The 26,250-nt window shown below is 45.8% G+C and overlaps 1 protein-coding gene across 8 annotated transcripts; it reads left to right on the top strand.

Annotated features, from left to right (window-relative positions):
- GTF3C6 (general transcription factor IIIC subunit 6) lies at nucleotides 1-23,156 on the top strand. 8 transcript variants are annotated; one of them, XM_044279939.1, is made up of 9 exons: nucleotides 27-128; nucleotides 4,549-4,747; nucleotides 5,070-5,177; nucleotides 5,736-5,898; nucleotides 8,297-8,377; nucleotides 12,731-12,794; nucleotides 15,866-15,910; nucleotides 21,230-21,337; nucleotides 22,025-23,156. In XM_044279939.1, exons 4-9 carry the CDS (start codon nucleotides 5,809-5,811, stop codon nucleotides 22,387-22,389), a joined length of 753 nt encoding a protein of 250 aa, XP_044135874.1. In that variant the 5' UTR covers nucleotides 27-128; nucleotides 4,549-4,747; nucleotides 5,070-5,177; nucleotides 5,736-5,808; the 3' UTR covers nucleotides 22,390-23,156. The 8 variants fall into 8 exon arrangements, with proteins under 8 accessions (XP_044135880.1, XP_044135879.1, XP_044135873.1 ...); XM_044279941.1 differs by having other exon boundaries at nucleotides 5,635-5,898; XM_044279942.1 differs by having other exon boundaries at nucleotides 5,070-5,187.
- The last annotated feature ends 3,094 nt before the right edge of the window (nucleotides 23,157-26,250 follow it).

Here is a 26,250-nt window from a genome sequence, read left to right as displayed (position 1 = left end):
TCCTTCAGAAGCGTCGGAAGTAAGGTATGAAGCGTGGTTGTCAGAGCTATATTGACGTGTGGTCATGTGACATTGAAAGCCTCAATTCCAAAGTGACCATGCGCCTTACGCTTACCTCCACCATTAGGGTTTGTTATTATTATTTTTTACTATGAGCGTTACTTATTGTTATGAGGCAGTGTGTGCATTCACTTACTACAACGGTTATGTGATTACATGGTATACCCGGTGGAGCGGGGGCCTCCTGTATTGCTATGTATACCTGGGGAGCAGGGGCATCCTGTATTACTATGTATAACTGGGGAGCGGGGGCTTCCTCTATTACTATGTATACCTGGGGAGCGGGGGCATCCTGTATTACTATGTATACCTGGGGAGCGGGGGCATCCTGTATTACTATGTATACCTGGGGAGCGGGGGCATCCTGTATTACTATGTATACCTGGGGAGCGGGGGCATCCTGTATTACTATGTATAACTGGGGAGCGGGGGCTTCCTCTATTACTATGTATACCCGGGGGAGCAGGGGCCTCCTGTATTACTATGTATACCCGGGGGAGCAGGGGCCTCCTGTATTACTATGTATACCTGGGGAGCAGGGGCCTCCTGTATTACTATGTATACCTGGGGAGCGGGGGCCTCCTCTAGTACTATGTATACCTGGGGAGCGGGGGCCTCCTCTATTACTATGTATACCCGGGGGAGCAGGGGCCTCCTGTATTACTATGTATACCTGGAGAGCGGGGGCCTCCTGTATTACTCTGTATACCTGGGGACCGGGGGCCTCCTCTATTACTCTGTATACCTGGGGGGCCTCCTGTATTACTCTGTATACCTGGGGAGCGGGGGGCCTCCTGTATTACTATGTATACCTGGGGAGCAGGGGCCTCCTCTATTACTATGTATACCCGGGGGAGCAGGGGCCTCCTGTATTACTATGTATACCTGGGGAGCGGGGGCCTCCTTTAGTACTATGTATACCTGGAGAGCGGGGGCCTCCTGTATTACTCTGTATACCTGGGGACCGGGGGCCTCCTCTATTACTCTGTATACCTGGGGACCGGGGGCCTCCTCTATTACTCTGTATACCTGGGGACGGGAGCAGGGGCCTCCTCTATTACTCTGTATACCTGGGGACGGGAGCAGGGGCCTCCTCTATTACTCTGTATACCTGGGGACGGGAGCAGGGGCCTCCTCTATTACTCTGTATACCTGGGGACGGGAGCAGGGGCCTCCTCTATTACTCTGTATACCTGGGGACGGGAGCAGGGGCCTCCTCTATTACTCTGTATACCTGGGGACGGGAGCAGGGGCCTCCTCTATTACTCTGTATACCTGGGGACGGGAGCAGGGGCCTCCTCTATTACTCTGTATACCTGGGGACGGGAGCAGGGGCCTCCTCTATTACTCTGTATACCTGGGGACGGGAGCAGGGGACTCCTCTATTACTCTGTATACCTGGGGACGGGAGCAGGGGACTCCTCTATTACTCTGTATACCTGGGGACGGGAGCAGGGGCCTCCTCTATTACTCTGTATACCTGGGGACGGGAGCAGGGGCCTCCTCTATTACTCTGTATACCTGGGGACGGGAGCAGGGGCCTCCTCTATTACTCTGTATACCTGGGGACGGGAGCAGGGGCCTCCTCTATTACTCTGTATGCCTGGGGATTAGGGGCTTCTCCATTACTATGTATGGCATGGTCGCCCAGGCCATCAGCCAAGCAGGCATATTCGCACAGGCCATTTGAGACAATTAAGACATGATCAAATGCTTTATATGGACCCCGTGGATATCCAGCATCGTCCCAGGATTTTTCTGCACAAATATGTGGCATTAGATTTTTTCCCCGGTGGTATGATGGAAAAACTTGTATCTATGTATCCTCCAAAGCCATCTTGGTATTTCGCCCTATTGTGGCGGGGATTGGCTCTGTGACTGAACCATTATCTAAGTATGTGGATTGGCTACTGAGACCACTATTGAGTAGTGCTCCTGCCTATTTACGTGACACAAATGACTTCCTCTTGGCTCTGTGCCGGGAGGGTTGTAGTCTTGTGTCTTTGGATGTTGAGAGTCTGTATACCCAGATACCAAATGGTGCAGGTATAACAGCTGTTATGGAGGTCCTAGGCAAAACAAGCAAGATTGGCCTTTTTTGCGAATTGATTAGAGAAGCTTTGGATTTCGTTTTTGACCAACAATGTGTTCAGGTTTGGGGATCAATGGTATAGACAGAGACATGGTACTGCCATGGGGACCCCTGTATCTTGTATGTTTGCTAACATCTACTTGTCCGGGTTTGAAGAAAGATACAGATTTTCCACTAGTTATCCCTATTTACGCTACAGTCAGTTGTTTCTAAGATATGTGGATGACATCTTCATAGTGTGGTCAGGTACCAAAACTTGGAGTTTGTAACATATCTTAATGATATCAATGATATTAACATGAGGTTCACTTTGAGTTATGGGTGTACCACTCTAGAATTTTTGGATGTAGCTGTTGTGGTTAGTAGCAACGACTTGGTGACGAGGGGATATCGTAAGCCCACGGCGACCAACTCTTTGCTGCACTACAACAGCTTTCAACCTCAGAGTGTAAAAATATCGGTCCCTTATGAACAGTTTATCAGACTTAAGGGTCCATTCACACGTCCGTAGATTGGGTCCGCATCTGTTCCACAATTCTGCAAAATGGGTTCGGACCCATTCATTCTCAATGGGGACGGAAAGGATGCGGACAGCATCCGCATTTCTGGTCCGCGGCTCCTGAAAAAAATAGAACATGTCCTATTCTTGTCTGTAATAGCGGACAAGAATAGGCATTTCTAGAAGGGTGCCGGCCCGGTGTTTTGCGGATCTGCAATACACTACGGACATGTAAATGGACCCTAAGGAGGATCAATAGTACTGAGGAAGGATATAAGATACAGGCCCTGGAATTAAAAGAGCGTCTCCTTGATAGGGGTTACCCTGAAAAGGTTCTTGAAGCAGCTATGAAAAAAGCGGGAGACTTCTCCCAACGTGAACTGCTAGGGGGTAGAAAGAATATAAACAAAAAGGTATGATAATCAAAATAGATTTACATTACAACGCATTGCACCCGCGCGGAAAAAACTGAACGAAATCGCAGACAAAACTGACGGAACTTGCTTGCAAAATAGTGCGAGTTTCACTGAACGCATCCGGACCGAATCCGCTCGTGTGAAAGGGGCCTAAGAATTGGTTGCAGGATAGGAACCCTAAGGGGAACTTTAGGTTTGGGAATTGTTCTTTCTGTAGGTACAACTCTCAAAGCAAAGCCCTCAGTTTTGGAGGGATTCATCATAGGGTGACCATGTAGGAGTACATTTGTGGAATACATGGTGACATGTCAGTGTGGGCGATATTATATTGGAAAAACATTAAGATGCATGTACGAGTGGTTCAGGGAACATGTGAACTCAGTTAAGTCAGGGAAAGGATGTCCCAGATTGATAGAGCATATAAGAGATGAACATGGTACAAGTTTTGCAGGTATTAAAGGGAACCTGTCACCCAAAAATCGCCTATTAAGCTGTTTACAGTACCTTATAGTGCTGTATAGTCGTTTCCTGATGCACTTTTTGTTAGTTTTGCAGCATGTATGCTCAGTCAGAAATCGATGTTATATTCAGCTGCTGCCCCGTGCTTCAAGTCAGGCTTGAAGTCACGGGGGCAGCGGCCTCGGCGTCTTACATGGCCCTCTCCCCGCCCCCTGCCTCTGTGACTGACAGCCGAAATCCGATTCCGGGACCGCGCTCAACGGCCGCATGCGCAGTAAAGGGCGGCAGGAGCGCGGTCCCGGCTGCCGCGCGTACTACGCGCCGTCTTACTTTCGCCGCACTGCGCATGCGCCCGACATCCTGTATCAAACGCGCCGTCTTACTTTCGCCGCACTGCGCATGCGCCCGACATCCTGTATCAAACGCGCCCGCGCCCGGCATCTGGGCGCGGGCGCGTTTGATACAGGATGTCGGGCGCATGCGCAGTGCGGCGAAAGTAAGACGGCGCGTAGTACGCGCGGCAGCCGGGACCGCGCTCCTGCCGCCCTTTACTGCGCAGGCGGCCGTTGAGCGCGGTCCCGGAATCGGATTTCGGCTGTCAGTCACAGAGGCAGGGGGCGGGGAGAGGGCCATGTAAGACGCCGAGGCCGCTGCCCCCGTGACTTCAAGCCTGACTTGAAGCACGGGGCAGCAGCTGAATATAACATCGATTTCTGACTGAGCATACATGCTGCAAAGCTAACAAAAAGTGCATCAGGAAACGACTATACAGCACTATAAGGTACTGTAAACAGCTTAATAGGCGATTTTTGGGTGACAGGTTCCCTTTAAGGTAGTTCTAAACCCACCACAAGGGGGCGATAGACATCGCCTCTTGCTACAAAGAGAAGCTAAATGGATTATGCACTCCAGAGCTATGGGCCCTTTAGGGTTAAATGACAAAAATGATTTAAGTGTGTTTTTGTAATGTGCAGTTGCCATCAGTTCACGTATGTGGTTACTTGTTATTGTTGTTTTTAAAGTTTCGGGGCAGCGCTTGAGATCTCTATGGCGACTCCGTGTTGGTGATGAATAAATGAGGCGCACATGTGCGTAATGATGGCAGTGGCCTGAGGAAGCGCGAAACGACAGTCGCTACTTTCATGTGTGTGTAAGCTGTCTGCCCCAGCCTTATGGTTTTGATTTCTTTGGAGGAATAAAGGACTTCAATCAGTTAGAGTGGTGAGTGCCGCCTGCTTTACTTCCTTACGTACATATGTAAGGGTTGAGACTCCATGTTGTGCTTTGTACAGCTATTTTATGTTATAAGCCCTAAATCTTTGTGTAAGATTACTGTGACTTCAAGGTCGCTCCTAGCCGCTCCAACTTTGTCCCTTTGAGGAATTTGTACAATTATTAGCAGGATGAGTCCGTGATGAACACCCACATTTAAGATTAAGGAGACTCTTCAGGTGTATAGCCAAGAAATTCTTATTTCAGATTGTGATTTAATGAGTTATGATGTAAATGCTTAATTATGTATATAATCTCTGCTTACTTTCAGTACTCATAACTTCTAATTTGGAGTCCACTGCCCATCCGGTATTGGTTTTTTTGCCCCAACACATATGAATTATTAATGTTATTTTGGAGGCTAGAGCACCGCAACACTGTACTGTACGGTAATGTCAGGATCCGGTTATTTATTCGGGATATAAGCTGTGCCACCCAGCTTTCGTCTTGTTTCTACATATAATCCTGTATTGTTATGTATACCTGGGGAGCAGGGGCATCCTGTATTGCTATGTATACCTGGGGAGCGGGGGCCTCCTCTATTACTATGTATACCCGGGGGAGCGGGGGCCTCCTCTATTACTATGTATACCCGGGGGAGCGGGGGCCTCCTCTATTACTATGTATACCCGGGGGAGCGGGGGCCTCCTCTATTACTATGTATACCCGGGGGAGCGGGGGCCTCCTCTATTAGGCCCCTTTCACACAAGCAAGTAACATCTATGATAGCTTGGGTGATAGAAGATGTAATGTGTATGCTGCGTTCAAGAATGGGCACAGATCCCAGTACTATTGAATAGATAATGACAAATAAATATTTCCCTTCTCCTTTGTAGTAAGATCTGTTCTATTTCTTATAAGAAACCCAATAGGAGAGCAGAGTTCTGGAGTAGTCTCATTACTTTGACCAATTCACTTTTATTCATCTCGGCATCAGAACGTACACAGCTGCTGCCACCTTGTGGTGTGAGCCTTCAACTGCAAGTCTTACATCACCGGTCCAGTCTGATATGGCTTCCAACACCATTCCTGCGTCTTATCAGCACAACACCAGCACGGGCAGTGAGTGCTTGCCTGATGATAATGAAGAGGAAGAAGAGGTAAGAGATAATAAACCAAAAAAGGCGTTCTGTTTTTTGTCCTTGTTCTTTGCATGCTTAGAGCATGGAGGATGGAGGATGAAGGAATTGGCAGATGATCCCCTATCAGCACTGACTCCAGCTCTTGGAGAGGTTATCCCAGGGCAGCCATCTCCAGTTCTCACGATGCTCATCATTGGTCTATGACCGATTTGCAGCACGTGTAACACTACATGGAGTTACAGATATAAATGCATTAGAAGACTGAGTGCCATATTGTCCTCTTGTTTGAATTCATTTTTGGTTTAGTTACCCATGTGTGTACTGTGCATGTATAGCACTGCACGTCCTATGTAGAAGCCACACACTGGAGATACTGCTGATTGACTTGATTTAGAATGTTTCAAGTCTTAAAGTGTAACTGGCATTCTTGTTTTTATTTGTGTAATGTGTAGGGGCAGTGATACTGACCATTTTTGTAATATACTTTAATGGGGTTGTCCTATCTCAGACAATGGGGGCATATCGCTAGCATATGGCCCCATTATCTGATAGGTGCGGTTCCCACCGCTGGGCCCCGCACCTACAATGAGAACGTAGCGGGGAAATGAACGGAGGGCACACTGTGCATGCACAGCCGCCCTCCATTGATTTCTATGGGGCTGCCGAATTTAGCTGAGCGCTGGCTCTGCTATTTCCGGCTGCCCCATAGAAATGAATGGGAGCGTGTGCGCAATGCGCTCCCATTCACTTCTATGGGAGCAGTGCTTGGTGGTGGATGGACCATGGGAAATCCTGGATCCTCCAGCGACAGCTCTCCCACCTCCGTTCTTGTTGTAGGTGTGGGACCCACACCTATCAGACAATGGGGGCATATCCTAGCGATATGCCCCCATTGTCTGAGATGGGACAACCCCTTTTATTACTGAAATCGTACATTTCTATTAGAAAAATAGTTGTAAAGTCTTCTGTTTACATAACACGGTCAGTGTTCAGGAAGTCTCCAGAAGACAGAGGGGCGTTGCTAAGGCTGGAAATGGGCCACTTTACAGCAATTTTTCTAATAGAAATGTACAATTTCAGTAATTAAAGTTTATGACAAGAATGGTCAGTATTACTGCCCCCATACATTAGAAAAATAAAAAAAAGAATTACAGTTGTAAAGCGTTGGATATGCTTCCCTTGTCATCTGTGTCTGGTGTCCATCTGTAGATCCACAGCCTTCTGTTCCCCGACTATAAGTGCAGTGGGTATTTAAGGGCTAGTGAACACAAAATCAAAGACCTTGTCAAAAAATATACAGTAGTTTCACAAAGCATGTATGTGCATAATTTAAAGGGGTTAGCAGCTTTATTTCAAGTTACTTTGTGACTCCTAATGTGCATTGTATGGCACTTAAAAATGTGTCCTTACACAATTTCATTTTTGGGACCGTTTTGTAGATTATTATGGATAGGAGTGCCGCCCGAAAGAGACATTAAGCTTGTTTGGGCAGGATGGGGTGACACGGCTCCGAAGATGAGATAAAGATGTGCACATTGCCATTCATATGTCAGCACTTGAAGCCTGCATTAGGCTTTGCTCATACCGGTGTGTTTTCCTTTCCACTCGGGATTCAGGCAGTTTTGAGAATAAGAATAGTACAGTGTGCAAGTCTTTTCTTGCCCTCAAAATTGCTGTCTGTTCATCTGTCAGGATACATTAGTATCTATTCTATAACAGGCCTGTCATGGCTGTATTATGAATGGAAGCCATGACACTAACAGTATCAGTATTGCTAAAAAGGATAAATGCACATATCCCCTACTCACCGGACAGAGGATAAGCATCTGCTCTGTAGGGGTCCGACAGATGGGACCCCCACCGATGATGAAAATGGAGGTCCTCCTGACGTCCCCAAATAAATGGAGTGGCAATGGTGGATGTGCGCTGCCACTCTATTCATTTTCTGTGGGACTTCCAGAAATAGCCAAGCGCAGTGTTCAGTTATTTTGAGGGCACACCACATTTACACTGTAATACAAGCCGTACACTGACTACTGTACGATGTATCAAAGTGTTGTCCCATGAAAAGATATAGTAAAATACTTACATAAATGTGAGGGGTGTAATCACTTTTGTCAGATACTGTACATATTGGATTTATATGATATTCAATGTCGAGTGTATGTGGCCTAAGAGAGAAAACAGTGGTACTCAGTGACACACTGCAGAGCTGTATCCATTATACACTTATTATAAATCTGTATTTTCTCCATTCCAAAGCAATCAATTCATTTACACAGGAGCTGTTCTCAGAGGGTGATATGAAAATGGACAAACCCTTTAAAGGGATTTTTTGTTTCTTTGTATGCTTTGAAATTCTCAAAATCCTTTAGCTGCTTGGTTTTACTGGAGATATTGATTTCTTGCCTTTCAGGAACAGCTTGTCTTGGTGGAGTTAACAGGAATCATTGACTCGGACATATTGGAAAAATGCGACAACAAGTGCAAAATACTGGTAAAGTGCAACTGTGATATTATGATGTTGTAGTCACCATTGAAAGAGTCACGTATTTGTCTAAAATCTGAGCTACTTGAATTTCGTGCCTCGGCACCTAGATAATCCCCAGAGTGGTATCACTTAATGATAAAGACCTTTTGTGCTGTGCACTATTCATGAGCCAGAATTTTGGGCATATTGGTGTTGCACCACATTTATTAACACTTTTAGGGCTCATGCACACGGCCTTTGCCCAGCCGAGGCCGTATTGCAGCCCGCATACAGAGGGTCCGCAATACACGGGCACCAGCCATGTGCACCCCGCATTATGGTTGCGGACCCATTCAATTAAATGGGTTCGCAATCCAGGAGATGCGTTGCGTAATGGAGGCACGGATCAGAAGTCCACAGAAGCACTACGGAGTGCTTCTGTGGGTTTTCTGTCCGTGCCTCCGCACCGCTAAAAAAGTTGTACATGCACTACTCTTTTTGCAGTGCGGACTGTCTGATGCGGATTACAGACCCCATTCAAGCGAATTGGTCCGCGATCTGCATGCAGCTGCCCCACAGTCGGTGCCCGTGCATTGCGGACTGCAATTTGTGGTCCGCAGCACGGGCCCGGCCAGCACACGGTCGTGTACACAAGCCCTTATACACCTTTTTGTGATTTAATTGGTTGTCATGGCATGGATGTACCGTAATAGGATGCCGATAAAATTCCCATACACTGAAATACAGAAGTATTGCAATGTATAGTATACAAAAATTATTTTAAAAAAAGTTGAAAATGGTTTAATAAACTTGAAAATATAAAATAAATAAAAGATTGAGAATTAAAGGGATTTTCCGGAAGTTTTATACTATGACCAATTACCTGGATAGGTCATCGGTATCTGATTGGTGGGGACCCTACATCCAGGACCCCCTCTGATCAGCTGTTTGAGAAGGAAATGGTGCTCACAGTAATGCCACGCCTTCTCTCAGCTTACCAAGCACAGCGCTGTACATTGTATAATGGCTGTGCTTGGTATTGCAGCTCAGTCTACTCACTTCTATGGGGCTGAGTTGCACCTAGGCCATGTGACTGATGAACGTGACGTTATTCGTCCTAGGGGAAGTTGTGAGAAGGCTGCAGCGCAACTGTGAGTTTCATTGCCTTTTCAAACAGCTGATTAGGGGGTTCCGGGTTGTCGGACCCCCACCGATCAGATACCGATGACCTGCCCAAAGGATGTGAACAATTTATATGGGCTAAATATCGCTGCTTCCCTGAGCATGGCATTGGTTATTGTATCTGCATGCACCCCACTCCCTCCAGGGAGGTAGCAACCACTTTGCTTCTCTGAAAGGGAAACATAACAGTACCTTTCTTGTGAAAACCTGGACCCCCTGAGAAATTCTTCTTTTATTTTTTGTGCAAATAAGTTTTTTCCCTTCAGCCATGACAGCACCTCAGGGCCCCGTTCACTGACTGCCTCTTGGCTGCAGGGCCCCGTTCACTGACTGCCTCTTGGCTGCAGGGCCCCGTTCACTGACTGCCTCTTGGCTGCAGGGCCCCGTTCACTGACTGCCTCTTGGCTGCAGGGCCCCTGCCTGCTTGGCGTAACGCCTGGGCGCCTTTGAGTCCATGCCTGCCTGGCTGGCTGACTGCGTTTGAGTCTGTCTGTCTGGTTGATTAGCTGCTTTTGAATCTGTGCCTTGCTGGGGATTTATGGGATTTATTTTCTGAGATTATGACTTTAAAGTTTAAAGTCTAATGTATCAGGCAGCCAGCAGCATGTCACCCCGCAAAGACATTTCTCTCATTCTCCCAGGGGGTCTCTGGCCCTCCGGCGGGACATCCCTCACCCCTCGCTGGCCACAAGGGGTGGGGTGTCGCCTCCTAGAGGGCGAAGCTAGTATAGGTTCGTGCTTTATGCGCGCACCTCACTCTGTGAGATCTATCTTGGTGCTGCTGGGAAACGGGACGCCGCCATTCCCAGCGCTGATGCTGGTCAGGGGTCCCGGGACGCCAGAGCCCCTAGTGTCGGCTGTTGCCAGGGAACCTCTGGTTTCATGTCTCCTGACTTAAGCCTCATTCACACATCAGTGTTTGGTCAGTGATTTCCATCAATGATTTTCAGCCAAAACCAGATGCGGCTCTAAACACAGAACAGGAGCAGATCTTTCCCTTATACCTTATGTCAGTGGAGGCTCCAGTCCTGCTTTTGGCTCACAATCACTGACCAAAACACTGATGCGTGAATGAGGCATTAGACATGTGGTGGGAGGTTCCGTCCTCTGCACACTCTCAGCCCTCGCCTGTGCTTCCCTGGTCTGAGGGTGGAGATTGGGTGTGACCTCAGCAATGTCAGGTGATCTGTGGAGGGATATTTTACCCTTCTCTTTTCCCCCACTCACTGCTGATTTGTTCAGTTGCTTCCCTGGTTCCGGATCTGAAGCTATCTGGTGAGTGGGTTCTCTGGTTATTGACTTTGGCTTTGGTTGTCTTCTGGTTCTTGTGCCCTGGCTTACATTTTTGACCATTCTCGTGTTTTCCTATTCACCAGTGCATAGTGTCACGGTACAGTGGTCCCTCAAGTTACAATATTAATTGGTTCCAGGACGAGCATGGTATGTTGAAACCATTGTAAGTTGGTTAATCGGTTCCAAGGCCCCAAAATATCATCCAAGATAAATGATAATGAAGATTTAAGACAAATAAGCAGATAACTAAGACAGATAAAACTAGTCCTTACATATAACAGTCAGGAATAGCTGCTAACTAGCAACTAATCCAGCTATTTTATCGGAGAAGTGGCCTTGATTGGTTGGGTCTGGGTCTGAGGCAGTGTATTTTGAGTCTGGTTTCAACTTACGATGGGTCAGAAAAGACCATTGTATGTTGAAAATATTGTATCTTGAGGGATCACTGTATTTACTTAGGGGTTTTTGCCCAACTGCAGCCGGTGTGCCAGCCACCAGTCACCCTGCTATTTGACACCTGGGAAGGGCTCTGCCAAAGTCCATATAATATGAAGCACTTCAGTCACCTCTAGCAATTACAAGTTCACACCAGGAGCTCTGCTTAACCCAGAACTAACAGTCTTTCAAACTTGCAGACTTGTATGTTCATTTTACCTAATTGTGCCAATATTGTATGTGAGTGACCAATAGAAGTCATACTCACAAGTCGCTGGTACATAACCTTTTTGTTTCTTTTATTTATTTACTTCTAGTATAAAATGGTATATCATGAGGGACGCTGATACAGACATAGTTCACACCTCCTCCCCTCCACGCGATGTTTTGGGAGAACACGTCCCCTTACTCACGCATGAGTAAGGGGGCGTGATCTCCTAAAACGCTGTGTGGAGGTGTGAACCATGTCTGTCTCAGCATCCTTCACGTTGTACCATTTTATATTGGAATGAAGTAAAGAAATAAAAGGTTTTGTACCAGCAACTTGTGAGTATGACTTCTATTGCTCACTCACATTTAATATTGGCACAAATGGTAAAGTGAACATGCAAGTTTAAAAAAACTCGTAGGTTTTTAAATGTTTCTTGATCCAACTTTTTTTAGTTCGGAGTTTGGACCTCTTGTTAGCCTTCAGTTCCCTCTACTTACTTTGGGGTCTTCTTAGCATATCATACTTTTAAAGCGCTGTCCCTCCTGAGGGGTGTTTTTATTCCTCTGCTTTCAGTCTCTCCATGGTGCTGTCATGGATATAGGCAAAAATGATAATTACACTCACCAGTAATTTGATTTTACAGAACCCATGACTGCACCCCTCTAATTTTCTCCCCGGCGCTTGTGATTGATGACAGTTGTTTCTGTCTTTAAAAATAACAAGGAATGGAAAAGAGAAGAATTTTTAAGAATTGCATTTGTACGGCTCCTACTGATCTACTCTGAAAACAACACTGAAGGAGGAAGTGGGTGTTCTCTTTTTAATTGCTCTGAGGCTTCCTGTCCAACTGTGAGGGCATATCCATCTCTCTCTATGGTGCTGTCATGGGTTCTGGAAAATCAAATTACCAGTGAGTGTAATTATCATTTTATTTGTGCACTGTGGGCGGGGCTGCTGTATTTAGTGCACCTGAATCCCACTTGTCATCTCGGCCGGCTCTGAAATCTCAAGGACTGTCAAACAAGAGGCCCACAGTGCACCGAGAACCTTATTGGCATAGATATAAAAAGTATTTCTTATGAATTTCACAAGAACTGGATTTTCACAAGAAAAGCACAGTTATGTTTCGTTGCTTACTTTGAAACCGATTTTGGAGGTGACAGAGTCCCTTTAATTATTCTGTATAGTGTATGGGTAAATAAATGATCTAAATATATACAGAATATTAGCAATACTTTTTCATTTCCTTTTCTGCACAGGGGATAAACACAGAAAAGCCAATTTTGCAAGTTGACAAATACGTGTTTGCAGGGCAGTATGAAGGTAAGGGACTGGCAAGTTCCAGTAGACTTGTGAAGACTACATACTGTAATGTAGATTGTTTAGCAGCAATGGACATAATCTGTTCCCCATCATCCTCTATATTGTCACATGCTAAGGTTTGCTGATGTCACTCAGTGGACAGAACTGATGTAGCTCTCAGTATTCCTAGTATACTTTTCAACCCATCCTTTACAAGATAAACTATTCACTAGGCTCCTTCTTTCCGGGTCACTCATCACAATTCCCCATCCCAGTTCTGGTTTCGTGTATGCCTGTTCAAAATCACAACTCCCAACAAAGCCAAAAGGAAAAAGCATCTATTATCGGCGGTAAGAAGTAGATGTTCCTTTAAGTCTGTCTGAGCCATCACCAACGACGCCTCGTGCTCACGTGAGGGGTGTTCAACAAATCTCTTTTCTGATTCCATGACTAGGTCCTGGAGCCGTTTTTAAGTTTCCCTGAACCTTGCTTTATAGTCCACGGATAAATGCCTTGCAGGCATCCCACACTACTCCCATAGGTGCCATCCCTTTATTATTAGTAAGGAATTCCCAGATCTCCTCAGTGATGCCTTCCCCCACATCCACAAGCTGCAGCCAGAAAGGGTTAAGCCTCTAACTGCCAACTCCAAAAGGTCTCCTTACACCCAACTGGAGCACTACATATATAGGGGAATGATCGGATAAGCTTCTCGCAGGTAGGCAACATCCACCACCAAAGACAATATATCCGGGATCCTATAGCCAGGTCAATCCTAGAGAGGGAATGGTGAGAGCTGAAAAAAATATATATATCCAGATTCCTCACTCGCCAGATATTATGTACATCCAGCTGTCGTGTCTTCTACCTCCTTAATCCTCTGATTCACCTGTCTGAGGTCTTGTCTGATGAGGGAGACATTTTCCTGTTATCTGCCCATATTGGTACTAAGAATATGTAGTGAGCTGCTGCAATGCTTCACAGCATTAAAGATATCCTTGATAGTGGGCTTATCTCCAGGTGCAGCAAATTTCTCCAGCTCCATTTGTGTAGCTAGTGTCACAGATGGTGGGACATCTGCCTGCATATCTTGCTCCCCTGTTACTTGCGGCGCCACCATTTTGGAGGCCATGTTGGCCTGTACAGCACTTCCAGTAGGGCCTGTTATGGGCTCCCCTAAGGTCCCTTTCACACGGGCGTCATGTTTTTGGCCCAGATAAGATGCGGGTGCAGTGCGGGAAAATGCGTGATTTTTCCGCGGGTGAGAAAAATCTGCATGTTTGGTACCCGAACCTGGATTTCTTCACAGAAGTTCAGGTTTGGGTTAGGTGTTGTGTATATTTTATTATTTTCCCTTATAACATGGCTATAAGGGAAAATAATAGCATTCTTAATACAGAATGCATAGTACAATAGGGCTGGAGGGGTTAAAAAAAATTAATAAAATTATTTAACTCACTTAATCCACTTGTTCGCGCAGCCCGGCTTCTCTTCTGTCTTCTTCTTTGAGGAATAGGACCTTTTGATGACGTCACTGCGCTCATCACATGGTCCATCACATGATCTTTTACCATCACCATGATGGATCATGTGACGGACCATATGATGACATCGCCACAGGTCCGTAGTGACGTCGCCACAGGTCCTTTTCCTGTGCACAGCAAAGATGAAGACAGAAGAAAAGCCGGGCTGCGCGAACAAGTGGATTAAGGTGAGTTAAATAATTTTTACTTTTTTTTTTTTTTTTTTTTTAACCCCTCCAGCCCTATTGTACTAAGCATTCTGTATTAAGAATGCTATTATTTTCCTTTAGAACCATGTTATAAGGGAAAATAATAATGATCAGGTCTCCATCCCGATAGTCTCCTAGCAACCGTGTGTGAAAATCGCACCGCTTCCGCACTTGTTTGCGGATGCTTGCGATTTTGACGCAGCCCCATTCACTTCTATGGGGCCTGTGGTGCGTGGAAAACAAGTGATGCGTGAAAATCACCGCTCGTGTGCACAGCCCCATAGAAATTAATGGGTCCGGATTCAGTGCGGGTGCAATGCGTTCACCTCACGCATTGCACCCGTGTGGAAATCTTGCCCGTGTGAAAGGGGCCTAAGGGGTGTAAAGAATTGGGGACCGGTGGGCTCGGAGGGGGCACAGATGAAGAACATGCATATCTACCCAGGCCTCGGTGTTGCTGGAGGCTCGACATCTCTTTGCTCCTTCTCCTTCTTGCCTGTACGTGTCATTTCTGCATTGAAGGGAGCCGTACAGTGTAGGTAAGCCACCTGGAGTCCGTACAGAGGAATGGTAGTGCTGCAGACTGAGGATGTTGTAGGATAGTATGGAAGCAGGACGGGAGCCTCTCAGCACCGTGTCCGCTCACATGCCCGACCAGGCCATGCCCCACTTTTCAACCCTTTATGTGCATCTTTAAGGCTACTTTCACACTAGTGTTGGTATTTTCCGGTATTGAGATCCATCATAGGGTCTCAAAACCGGGAAAAAATGTTTCCATTTTGTCCCGATTCATTGTCAATGGGGACCAAACGTAACTGAACAGAACAGAGTGCTCCAAAATGCATTCCGTTCCGTTTGGTTGCGTTCTCATACCTGAGAGCAAACTGCAGCATGCTTCGGTTATCTTTACGTCCTGGGATGCAGAGCAAGACTGATCTGTCATGACCCAGAATTCAAGTCAATGGGGACGAATCCGTTTAACTCTGACACAATAGAAAATGGATCCGTCCCCATTGACTTTCAATGGAGTTCATGACTGATCCATCTTGGGTATGTTAAAGATAATACAACCGGATCCGTTCATAACGGATGCAGATGGTTGTAATATCAGTAGCGGAAGCGTTTTTGCTAAACCCTGCCGGATCCAGCAAAAATGCTAGTGTGAAAGTAGCCTAAGTATTGTATTGAAAATAAAGGGGAACACAGTTCAGAGGGCTGCCTTAACTTTTTATTACACAGGCCTGCCTGTCTGCTTACTAGATAACCTTCAAGCTTTCCAGGTACTCTATAAGCTACCTTCCAGAACGTCAGATGCTTTATATGCAAGCTATATGGTTATACTTTTTTATTATTATTTTAGATGCCCTGGGCACATGCGTGATCTTTGAAGAGTCACCAGATCAAGGTAAAGTTTTGGACCGAGAAATTTAGTAAAATGCGGCACATTGATAATATTGTACCTATTGCAAGATGGATCATTTCAAAGTTTATTTTTTCATTTGTCATCAGATGGGAAGGTTGGTGACACGATATGCCCAAAAATTAAAGCAAATGTCTAGCTGTGGTCACATAGGACACTACCTATGGGTTAATAGCCTGACCAGTTAGGGCATACTTATGATCAAAGATGTAAACTTAACAGCTTTTCCTAATGGGAATATGAAGTACTCATGTGTGAGGGTGCTCTATCCTCTTTGCTTTACACTGCAGTGCTTAAAGGGGTTCTCCGGAACCTTTTCTAGAATGTGAGCAGGACTGGTTGGCTTCACTTGCAGCGCTGCCTAGGGGGAAGGGAGGGGGCATGGCCTCACTACACGCCGGCACTTGCATATACCTCACATTGGTGAGCGTTTGTCAGGCTGCTTAGCCAAGATGACATAACATATGCAGGATCCCATCATTACCATCTATTGTAGAGCAGTGTAGTGAGCCCCCTCGCCCCCTTTTCCCTAGGCAGCTCTACAGGGGGAGACAACCACTCCAACTCACAGTCTAGGAAGAGTTACTGGCATCAATTTTATATTCTTCCCAGAGAACTCCTTTAAGCACAAAGTTGTCTCCAAGTTTGTGCAAGGAGCGCTGCATCGAGCAAAGATTGATTATAAATTTAGAGCAACTGAACCAGTGTAACAAGTAAGATTGTCATGTAGATGCCACACCTACACTCAGGAAAATGTTTCACTCCAGCTCAGTTGCATGCACTCATTTATTATGAGCAGATCAGCTGTGTTATGTAGTCCCTAGTCTGACTACCAGTCCCAAACTTGTCCAGCGTAGAAAGATCAGTCTCTCTCTCCTGTTTACAAGAAGTCTGCAAACTACTTGATTACCTAATCACTCTTCGCAGCTCTCAGAGCCCTTCTCTTCCCAACAAGCTCCACGGTCATATCTCTGCATACCCCTCTGCATGCATAGTGCTACTGAAGATGTTTCAACCCTCTTGTAATGACCAGAAGTGCAGTGATGTAGAGTGAAGTCACTACAGTGATAAGTTGCCGAATTATAAAATTACTATGACTAACAATGTAATATTCGTAAGTGCTGTGTGCAGAAATTTCATGATATTCCTATGACATGCAGCATCACACTGCTCCTCTTACTCAATCACAAGCAGGAAGCAGGGGAGACGGGCTGAAGCTACGTCACATCAGAATTCACTGAGACTCTGCAGTGTGAGTTAGGGAATAAGTCCAATGTCGCTGATCTATCACTGGCTCCCTAATCTATCCAGGGGTGGATTAAGGGTACCATGGGCCCTGTGCTTTATGGGAGGTGTGGGTCACACTCCAGTTCAGAACACCCACCACAAATATGGACACTCCCGCATAGGGGTGAGCGATATAGGTGATATGCGATATAAATTTGTGCCACGATATGGATTTTGTGCATATCACCGGACCGCTATATGACCACGGAGCGGTAGTGAATGATTGCACTCTCGGCGCGCACCATGTTCTCCTGAGCCGGCACAGTGGAGAAGGAGGGAGTCCCTCCCTCCCCACTGTGCGCGGCTGCCGCTGGCCACCAATAAGAACAGAGCAGAGTAGGAGGAGGAGGGGAGGGACTGTGGCCACTGCGCCACCAATGAATGCCTGAATACCAATGTAGCGTTCATGTGCCGGCCATATCCCGGCCCCTATGACTGCACGTGGTGGGACCAGCTGCAATTAACCCCTCAGTTTAGGAGTTAATCACGCAGATCACAGCGTCCTGTCGGAGGTCGGGTGCCGGGAATGTTCTTCAGTCTCTGCATTGGTGGCAGTGGGCAGTTCCGATCGGTTACCATGGCAGCCAGGACGCTACTGAAGTCCTGGCTGCCATGGTATGTTAGTGAGCAGCATTATACTCCCGTGCGCCGTGGCCGCCGGGCGCTCCTTCTGTCTGTGCGGCGCATTGCTAATGCTTATAGCATTAGCAATGCACCGCACAGACCTATGAGAAGGAGGAGCGCCCAGCAGCCACGGCGCACGTGAGTGTAATGATGCTCACTAACATACCATGGCAGCCAGGACTTCAGTAGCGCCCTGGCTGCCATGGTAACCGATCGGAACTGCCCACTGCCACCAATGATGGGGGGGAGGAGGGGGACCCTGTGGCCACTGCCACCAATGATTAATATTGGGGAGGGAGGGGGGGGGGGTTAGATACCAGAGGGGGCTGATGAGAAGGAGAGGCTGGGGGGCACATGAGAGGCTGGCTGCCATGGTCGGCTCCCTGCTGTTGTGTGCACAAAGCACAGGGCAGCAGGGAGAGTGTAAAGTCCTATTCACCCTAATAGATTTCTATTAGGGTGAATGTGACAAGGGCTCTAGCCCTTAAGGATGCTAATAGTTATTAAATAAAAAGTAAAAAAAAAAAGTTTAAACACCCCCCCAATATAGAAAACAATATATTGCGATATATATCTCATATCGCACATGCTTAAAATGATATTGCAATATAGATTTTAGGCCATATCGCCCACCCCTACTTCCGCACTCACGTTTACATGTAACACCACAGTGATAAATCTCTGAGTACAGAGAATGTAGTAGATATGCTACCTTCAGTCCTATGTAACACCACAGATAATACAGGGATAACTATGAGTAAGGGCTCATGCGCACAAACGTATGTATTTTATGGTCTGCAAAACATGGAACCGCAAAAAATACAGAGGACGTCCATGTGCATTCCGTACTTTGCAGAACGGAACAGCTGGCCCCCAATAGAACAGTACTATCCTTATCCGTAATGTGAACAATAATAGGACATGTTCTATTTATTTTATTTTTTTGTCGAACAGACATACGGAAATGGAATGCCCACGGAGTAACTACAGTTTGTTTTTTGTTTTTGTTTTTTTGTGTGGACCCATTGAAATGAATAGTTCCGCATATGGTCCGTAAAAAAAACAACAACAATGTAATGGACACAGAAAGAAAATATGTTTGTGTGCATGAGCCATAAAGATCATATAGTAGATGTTACCTGCAGTCCTATGTAACACCACAGATAACACACAGTGTTAACTCTCTATGTGCAGATAGCTTAGTAGTTAACACCATCAGAGATGGATTGTGTTAAATTACAGGCACTGGCTAAAATGGTGGCTTCTGTCTCTCCTGCACACTGTACAGCTGCTGCCCGGACCAGAAGTTCTGTTAGGAGAGAGGCGAGCAGCTTTAAGAAGTTACGTCAGACTCTGGCACCTCTGCTACTTGATTGGAGGAAGCCCGTAGGGATTGAGTTATGTAACATCTCTCTTATTCCATCCAATCCCCCCTTCCCCACTGGTGTTAGCGCAACGTGTTCGCTTAATGATTGAATTCCCTGATGCTGTACCTCGTGTAAAATATCGGGCCCCAGGCAACTGCCCAAAACACCAATCTTATAGTCCTCCATTGGATTTGTCACTTGCTGCTCTAAGGTAGAACTCCGAGCAGAGCAAGTGCAGTGTGATACTCTTCCCCTCTGTAAAACCAAAAGCATGGTGTTCAAAAAAGAAGTTTGATTATATACGCTAATGAGTTTGCAAGTGCCCAAAGGCATTTCCCATTGCTCCTAATGCACATGCCCTCTGGAGACTGTCATTTATAGTTCGCCCCATGTCTTTACATCACTGTCTCTGCTCCCTCAGATCCCGCGCCAGCTTCACTATGAAGTCCAGGCATGAGTGGTACACTGCCCACTCTCAGCAGCTGCATCAATGAGCTGACTGGGCATGCCTGGGCCTAGCAGTGAAGTGAACAGCAGGATTCGAGGGAACCTGTCAGATGCTTTGTGCCCCTCAAGCCAACACCAGTATCTGACCATTTTGCTCCAGTAGTTTCTAAAAGTGTCCATAGTTGTACTCAGAGTCCCCCCATTATGATGAAAACTAACTTTATAGCCTGCGCGCCAGTAAAAATGCTGCCAAGAGAAGTCATGATGTCCATACCCTAATGCCACCCAGTCAGGCTTTGATATCCCTGAGGACAAGGAACATCATTACAAGCCCTGCGAAATCTCGCTATACGCATTTGTGGTCTACTTTCGCCGCATTCCCAGTAAAGCAGGGTGTACTCGTTCAGTCTTTAACGACGCACTGCACATGCACCAGAAGTAGACCACAATGACGCACTTGCAAGACTTCATCCAGGCGTGTGATGGCATGCCCTGTGCTCAGGGACGTCAGTCAAGCCTGTCTTCATGGAGTTAGGATGCAGACATCTTGACTTCTCTTAGCAGCGTCTTCACCTTCTTGACTTTAAACGGCACAAAGGTGGTGGTTTGGGGGTCAGAAACATTGTCACAGGTTCCTTTCAATCATGGTATTCAACAATGAGAAGTTTTACAACTTTCTAATATACAAGGGTGGATTTATCATTCGCTTTACGCCTTTTTTGGGGATAGAAAAGTTGCACCTACGCCTGATCATAAATGACCTGGCTCCTCCAACAGCACAGGATTCTATGAGGGCCAGCATAGCACACGCCGGCCTTGATAAATCAGGACTTTTGTGTTTTAAAGGGGTTGTCTGGGTTAAGAGCTGAATCCGGACATATCCCCATTGTCACCCAGGCAGCCCCTCTGACTTGAGCATTGGAGCACTTCATGCTCCGATGCTCTCCTTTGCCCTGCACTGAATCGCGCAGGGCAAAGGCATTTTCAGTGACGTCACCGGCACTGATGGGCGGCATTAGCGCTGTCCTAGCCTGTAAAAAAGCTAGGGCAGCGCTAAAGCCAGCCCAACAGAGCCGGTGATGTCACTGAATACACTGCTCGGCGGTAGCCTCCGCCCGCCTGTGTGTTATTGTAAATAATAAAAAAAGCCCTTGCCCTGCGCGATCCAGCGCAGGGCAAGGGAGCCCCCATCAGAGTATGACATGCTGCTATACTAACATCCGGGGGGGTGCCTGGGTGAAATTATGGGTATGTCCGGGTTCAGCTCTGAACCAGGACAACCCCTTTAACTTAATTTTCCAGATATTCTTTGTTGTCAGTGAATAAGACCGCTTTTTTGTCTTTACATTCAGAGGCCGAACTGTAGAGACCTCATGCTTTTTACAGTTGTATGCATGCTAGGTAGGCCTGGAATACAGACTGACACACTGTTGCAAACTATCAGAAAGATCTGTTCTGCTGCTGGTATTTTAAATTATAGAAGGTTGCAGAGACAGGCTACAATTGCAGTACTTGTGAATGTAAAAAGAGCAGTATTTATATGGGGCTAAAGCTCTTATTTTTCCCTTTTAATGCTCAGGAGATGGAGAAAGTACAAAACCCAAACTGAAGTATAAGTGTCATACAGTAAAGAAACTGAATATGACCAGAACGTTTCTGACAGAAAAGAAAGAAGGTGAAGAAGGAGGTGAGTGTGCGGACTAATATTATATACCGTATACATTCTAGATGCACGTCAAGCCATATTATACTTGTAATTTCTATGCTTATATTATTTCTGTAATTTATGGGAAAAGGACGCCTGATTATGAGAGAGTCTGGATAGAAAATGTATGCAATAAAGAGCTCTGAGGGAAATCGCGTTAAGCCTATTATTTGTTCCCTGTCCAGTCACTCATGGGTGTAAGGATGTATGGTGGTCTACCCCAGTGTTTCCTAACCAGTGTGCCTCCAGCTGTTGCAAAACTATACTTCCCAACATGCCCGCACATCCAAAGGCTGTCCAGGCATGCTGGGAGTTGTGGTTTTGCAACAGCTTGATGCACGCTGGTTGGGAAACACTGGTCTACCCCTTGGCTCTTCAAAACCAAGTTGGCTTCTTCAATGTGCTCTGTCCATTCTTCTTTTTATTGTGAAGAGGAAGCTTATCCTATGGTGTAAAGTAGAACTGGCTTAGTTGCACATAGCAACCAATCAGATTACATCTTTCATTTTTCACAGCGTCTTTGGAAAATGAAAGATGGAATCTGATTGGTTGCTATGAGCAACTAAGCCAGTTCTCCTTTTACACCAATTTTGATAAATCTCCCCTTATGTGTTTTAACTAGTTTCTAGATGATCTGTTTGACCATAACAATGATGAATGTATTTGCAGGGGGTAAGATTGAATGGTTCCAGATTAAAGACGATAGTTCTGCTGGCTGGCCACAGATGATATGCAGCTTTGCCCAGGAAAATGAGGACGCGGGCGAGTCACAAAGTGAAGAAGATGACAATGGACAACTGGATGTATCTAATGAGGAGACTGGACAGGCAGACCAGAGCTTTTATTCAGATGGAAAGCAACACTCTTCTGATTTAGAGAAAGGACCTTCTGAGGGGAGAATGCATTTGGACCCTGAGGAAGTAGAAAGTAACATAAATAGGCTGATACCTGCAGCAGAGCAAGAAGCCCGTTCAGCAGAGGATGCTGGCTCTCCACGGGAGGATGAGACAATCCACCATGATCAGAAGTCCTAAGCAGCAGTCAGATGATGAAGAACGAACATTTTCTAATTATTTCCTGAACCTTAGAGATTATGGTCTAAGTTTTGTACTAGCATAGTATAAAGTTTTGCAAGCATAATAGTTGGATCTAATAATGGAAAGTCTGGAGTGACCCATGGAAAATGTTCATTGAAAATGTAGGAACCTACATATGAATAGAATAAGTTTGTACAAGTATTGTATTTCTTATTTTGTACTGATCCAGAGCTGCATTCACAATTCTGCTGGTTGTTTATTGGAAACGGTCAATAAGCTTGTTAGCATACACATCTCTAAATGCTTAGCTGAATTTCATTAACGGAACAGGTTACTGTACATTTCACATTGTAAAGATGACCGTTCTCCTAAGGTCAACCCTCCTGGAATCCAGCAGAACAATGAATACCACTGGAGAAGACAACAGGCTGTAACTCGGGATCAGTGCCAGAAAAGTCTGGCAGTTTGTTTCAGATTCATTCTAGTGTCCTAAAGCTGCGTTCACATCTCTGTTGGAGATGATCCGGCATATTTGTCGGCTGTCAAGCAGAGAAAAATAGATGCATGGAGCTGTACTTATCCGGCCTAAACCCGGTATTTGTGCCGGCTAGATCTCCACTGGGTCCCATTATACTCAACAGCAAAAAAAAAAAAGTCAGAAAGGGAGAGATGGGAGAGAGGTACAGAACTATTGCCCTGATGAAGGGGGCAGTCCGCCCCAGAAACGCGTAGACTTATACCAATAAAGAACCCACTTTAATTTACCAACCTGAGTCCTGTCTTCTGCAGCAGCTCCGCTTTACATAAGGTTCAATTTTATACCTCCATCCACCAGAAAGGGAGAGAAGGCGCTCATAGGGTGAGTATGTCAGTTAGGCCTCTTTCACACTTGCGTTGTTAGGATCCACTTCCATTGCCGGAAGTGCCTGCCGGATCCGTAACACCGCAAGTGAACTGAAAGCATTTGAAGACTGATCAGTCTTCAAAATGCGTTCAGTGTTACTATGGCAGCCAGGACGCTATTAAAGTCCTGGTTGGTTGCCATAGTAGTAGTGGGGAGCGGGGGAGCAGTATACTTACCGTCCGTGCGGCTCCCGGGGCGCTCCAGAATGACATCAGAGCGCCCCATGCGCATGGATGACGTGATCCATGCGATCACGTCATCCATGCGCGTGGGGCGCCCTGACGTCCCTCTGAAGCGCCCCGGGAGCCGCACGGACGGTAAGTATACTGCTCCCCACTACACTTTACCATGGCAAACAGGACTTTAGCGTCCTGGCAGCCATGGTAACCATTCAGAAAAGGCTAAACTTTGGATCCGGTAATGCGCCGAAACGACGTTTAGCTTAAGGCCGGATCCGGATTGCCTTTCAATGGGCATTAATTCCGGATCCGGCCTTGTGGCAAGTTTTCAGGATTTTTGGCCGGAGCAAAAAGCGCAGCATGCTGCGGTATTTTCTCCGGCCAAAAAACGTTCCCGTCCTGAACTGAAGACATCCTGATGCATCCTGAACGGATTTCTCTCCATTCAAAATGCATTGAGATAATCCTGATCAGGATTTTTCCGGCATAGAGCCCCAAAGACGGAACTCTATGCTGGAAGAAAAGAAAGCAAGTGTCAAAGAACCCTAATATTGGTAATCGATCTTCCTGTAATCTTTCCACCCCCCCACACACAACTTTTATGAGACAGAGAGGGACACCTGCAAACACTATTTTATAATACCAGCACTGCTACATATACTCTTCTGCTACAAATACCACCCCCCATTTACTACACATGCACATCTCCTGATACAGTATTTACTCCCCAATATCACCACACTACCTCATACATCCATGTAGATGCGTTTTATCAATGTATTTTTTTTATCTATTTAACTATTTATGTTCTATGTATTCTGTGTATATGTATTAGCATTTCCATTTTTCTCCCCTGCTTATTTATTCAGTCACTTATCCCATTAGGAGTGGATTATGCTCCATTTGTGCCCACATACACGTACAAGTGTATATTATGCCTATTTCCTTCCCCTTTTTATACTTCTTTAGACTTGAGAAAGGGGTCATGCACCCCGAAATGCGTCATCTATAAATTAAAACCAGATCAATATCGCGCTTGGTCGTGACTCTGCATCCTTTGACGCCCACAAGCATGCTGGACCTTCTTGGTCTAGCTTATATTCTACACATTATACTCAACAGGGATCAGACAGTGATCTTTTGAATCCGGCAATGCTGTATCCGGTGAACGACGGCTGGATGTTTTCTGCCGGAACAGCACACTGGAAACGTTCTTTGGAGATGTGAACGTATCCCAAGTAAATTACATGTAAGGGATTTTTCCCTGAACAACACGTCTCTTTATTAATGGGATAAGCAGGGGTCCAACTTCTCTGACCCTAATGGATCACAAGAAGGGGGTCTGCCATTCCTCCATTAGAATGCAACGGTGGTCACACATGTCCACTGCCACTCCATTTCATTCAGTGGGACTTCCATAGATAGCTCAGTCATGTACTTGGCTGTCTCCAAGCACACTTATAGAGTTGAATGGATCAGGATCAGCAGTGAATATACGTAACTGCTCCTCTTTTCAGATGGGGGAAAACAGGAACCCATTATTATGATCAGTGGGGGACTCCTACCAATCAGAATCTTATCCCCTATCTTGTGGAAAAACTTTTTAAGTCCTATTGCAGAAATCAAAAGAATTACAAACAGAGTTGGAGGAAATCTCAGACTGAAGATTTACCTAAATGTGCATTATAATGTCTCCTTCACATAGCTTTTGTGTGTTCTGTTATTTTTTTTATTTTATTTTTTATGATTTATTGTTGGCTCGGTTTTTCTATGAGAATTGTATCGGATTCCAGACAAGGGTGTAGACTGTTTCTTGTGTAAAGGTCTTCCTTCTAGTGTTTAACCAAATAAATACCATACATAGCGTGCATAGGGTTTGTCTCTGTACTCGTGAATTCAGCATGGTACATTTTGACTTGGCAAGATTTACCCACTCTTCTATGCAAAAACACTCCAAATCTGTCAGATTGCATCTCCTATACACAGCCCTATTCAGATTACCGCACAGATTTTCAATCGGATTCAGGTCTGGGCTCTGGCTGGGCCATTCCAAAACCTTAATCTTCTTCTGGTGAAGCCAATCCTTTGTTGATTTGGATGTATGCTTTGGGTCGTTGTCATGCTGAAAGATGAAGTTCCTCTTCATGTTCAGATTTCTAGCAGAAGCCTGAAGGTTCTGTGCCAATATTGACTGGTATTTGGAACTGTTCATAATTCCCTCTAGCTTAACTCAGGCCCCAGCTCCAGGTGAAGAAAAACAGCCCCAAAGCATGATGCTGCCACCATCATGCTTCACTGTGGGTATGGTGTTCTTTTGGTGATGTGCAGTGTTGTTTTTGGGCCAAACATATCTTTTGGAATTATGGCCAAAAAGTTTAACTTTGGTTTCATCAGACTATAACGCCTTTTCCCACATGCCTTTGGGAGACTTCAAATGTTTTTGCAAAATGTAACCTGGCTTGGATGTTTTTCTTCGTAAGAAAAGGCTTTTGTCTTGCCACTCTACCCCATAGCCCAGACATATGAAGAATACGGGAGATTGTTGTCACATGTACCACACAGCCAGTATATGCCAGATATTCCTGCAGCTTCTTTAATGTTGCTTCAGGCCTCTTGGTAGCCTCCCAGACCAGTTTTCTTCTCGTCTTTTCATCAATTTTGGAGGGATGTCCAGTTCTTGGTAATATCACTGTTATGCCATATTATCTCCACTTGATGATGACTGTCTTCACTGTGTTCCATGGTATATCTAAAGCCTTGGAAATTCTTTTGTAC

Source organism: Bufo gargarizans, chromosome 2, assembly GCF_014858855.1.
Source record: "Bufo gargarizans isolate SCDJY-AF-19 chromosome 2, ASM1485885v1, whole genome shotgun sequence".
NCBI lineage: Eukaryota > Metazoa > Chordata > Amphibia > Anura > Bufonidae > Bufo > Bufo gargarizans.
The sequence above is the reverse complement of the archived record's forward strand: the minus strand, read 5'-3'. Positions and strand labels throughout refer to the sequence as shown.